Source organism: Protobothrops mucrosquamatus, unplaced genomic scaffold (genome assembly GCF_001527695.2).
Source record: "Protobothrops mucrosquamatus isolate PMUCROS unplaced genomic scaffold, P.Mucros_1.0 scaffold9497, whole genome shotgun sequence".
NCBI classification, from domain to species: domain Eukaryota; kingdom Metazoa; phylum Chordata; class Lepidosauria; order Squamata; family Viperidae; genus Protobothrops; species Protobothrops mucrosquamatus.
In genome coordinates, this window is record NW_015395288.1 from 36 (window position 1) to 2,660 (window position 2,625).

General features: G+C 33.6%; 1 protein-coding gene across 1 annotated transcript in view; it reads left to right on the forward strand.

Moving 5' to 3' along the window:
- Positions 1–543: 543 nt before the first annotated feature.
- The window catches only part of LOC107300993 (leishmanolysin-like peptidase), a gene marked incomplete at its 5' end in the record, with an annotated part of 11,429 nt that continues 9,347 nt past the window's right edge, over positions 544–2,625 (forward strand). The window contains 2 exons of the mRNA XM_015830266.1: positions 544–641; positions 863–893. Of these exons, the coding sequence (XP_015685752.1) occupies positions 544–641; positions 863–893 (129 nt within the window). The remainder of the gene's footprint in view (positions 642–862; positions 894–2,625) is intronic.

Consider the following 2,625-nt stretch of genomic DNA (forward strand, 5'->3'; position numbering starts at 1 on the left):
GTTGAAGGAATAATCCCAAGCCAGTTTACCTGAAAGTTAGCCCCCTTACATCTTTAGTACTTTTCATTGTTGGATTCGATTCACCAGTATGCTTTTTATTTGCCAGATTATGGTTCTGAACATTTTGCAGGCGTTTCAGAGAAAAATATTTTGAAAATACAAGACTGCCTTTTAGAAACTTGGCAAATAACTTCAAAATTGTAAATGTGAAAATCACTTGAAATTGGTTCGTAGATCTGTTACAGAAATGTTGCCTATACTTGTGATGAATAATATAAAATAGAAATAATAGAAGATTCAGGATGCACAACCAAATAATAAAATAAAGCTTTTACATACAATCTATCAGATTAAATATGTTTACCTTTCTATATTCCTCAAATGTTACTGAGGAATGAGACTCACTGAGGTTATTAGGAACTGAACACAAAGCAGTTGTACTGTATCTATGCTTCAGTTCAGATGTAAACATGATAGATTTTAAGATTTGTAAAAGTTTAGTTACAAAAACAGTTTTATTAAATGAACCTATTCTCCAAACAGGTTATTTACAAAGTTTATCTTAAAGAAAATCGAGTTATGAAAAGAAACATTAATGAACAACTAAGAATTAAGACTGTATATGACAGAAGTGTTGAAGAGTAAGTATAATAACAACCTTCCAAAATTATTATTGTTAACTGGAATAGCTTTCAGTTTCCCTATCTGAACAAGTAACTAAAACAAATGGTAACCAGTAGGAAAGGGAAAGGGAATGGGACACAACTAACTTTATAGGAAGTGAAGTAATTTGTAATTTGTGTAGTAATAATGCTTTATGAAGATTAAAAAAATGTCTACTAACTGCTCTCTTTATTCATAGATTGCTCCCTGAAAAAAAACAGCTTATAAAGGTAATTTACTTCTTGCATTCTGTTTTCTTATATGAAATTAATTAATCTAGGCTAAAGGTCTGTGTGATGTATACTTTCAAGGTTGCATTCTAATTTGCCTAACATCTATAATTGTTCTAGAAAATTAGGGCAGATATAATTCACCCATAATGCTAAGTCATAATGTAGTTTCTTTGTTTTTGGTTTAAAACAATGCATGGATTAGATCACTCTAATGAAGCATAGATATAATATTTCCTTAATCATGATTAACATGTCAGCAATAAGATACAGGCTCTTATTTTCTCATTTCCTTTCTTTACACCTCACTTATGCAAATTCCATTTTATTTAAGTCCAGATTTAGCAAAATTCACTATATGTTAGGATTAATTTGTTTCTATCCCAGAACTGAATCTAACTTTAAAAAGAACTTTTAGGATTTCTTCTGAAGTTCCCTTCCCCACAAAAAAGTTTGTTTCTATAGATAATATAAATATAGTAACCTCTTGCTATCTGTAAGTTTATCATATGCAAGTGTCAGTATCTGTAGGGATTTTTCTGTCCATCAGTTTTTCCTGAACTCTCCAAAATTTGACTATTTGCAAAGTCATGAAACATCCTTCTGAGATGATACATAATGGATGCAAAGTTTTTTTATCAGAGTTGTATGGCTGATTTCATTTTAACTCAGATGTTAGATGGAACCTAGCAGGTTAGTTTGAAAGCTTGAAGAAATGGTCTAATTTTACAGCATGAAATTGACCAGAGATCAATGAAATATTCAAATCTTTTCTGTCAGATTAAAGAAGTGAATTCCCATATCATCAGGTTCAGTTACATATTTGCAGAATGCAACTAGTTTGGCTGATGAACAAAAGTAGATAGGCAGCTATTCATTCTTCAAAACTTTTATTTCAACAGCAGAATCTGTGCCTCAACTGTCTACTTGTAGTAGATTCAGCTTAAAAAAAACATCAGTAAAGTAATAATATTTTCAGAAGTGCCAGTATTCTAAAGCATACAGTATGCTTTTCTGGATTATTGATTTTTTTTATAATCTCTTCTTGTTTTCTGATTTTACTATTTTACTTTATTATAGGTGTGACATAATATCTTTGAGGTCTTTTAACAGGTGGAATTGTTTCCCATTCCTAAGATCTTAAGTTTACCAAACTTGCTCAATAGTAGTAACTGTGAGAGGGATCTGGGAGTCCTAGTGGACAATCATTTAAATATGAGCCAGCAGTGTGCTGCAGCTGCCAAAAAGGCCAACAAAGTGCTGGGCTACAGTAACAGAGGGATAGAATCAAGATCACGTGAAGTATTAATATCACTTTACAATGCCTTGGTAAGGCCACACTTGGAATACTGCATCCAGTTTTGGTCACCACAATGTAAAAAAGATGTTGAGACTCTAGAAAGAGTACAGAGAAGAGCAACAAAGATGATTAGGGGACTGGAGACTAAAACATATAAGGAACGGTTGCTGGAATTGGGTATGTCTAGTTTAACGAAGAGAAGGACGAGGGGGGACATGATAGCAGTGTTTCAATATCTCAGGGGCTGCCACAAAGAAGAGGGAGTCAAGCTATTCTCCAAAGCGCCTGAAGGCAGGACAAGAAGCAACGGGTGGAAACTAATCAAGGAGAGAAGCAACCTAGAACTAAGGAGAAACTTCCTGACAGTTAGAACAATTAACCAGTGGAACAACCTGCCTCCAGAAGCGGTGAATGCGCCAACACTGGAAGTTT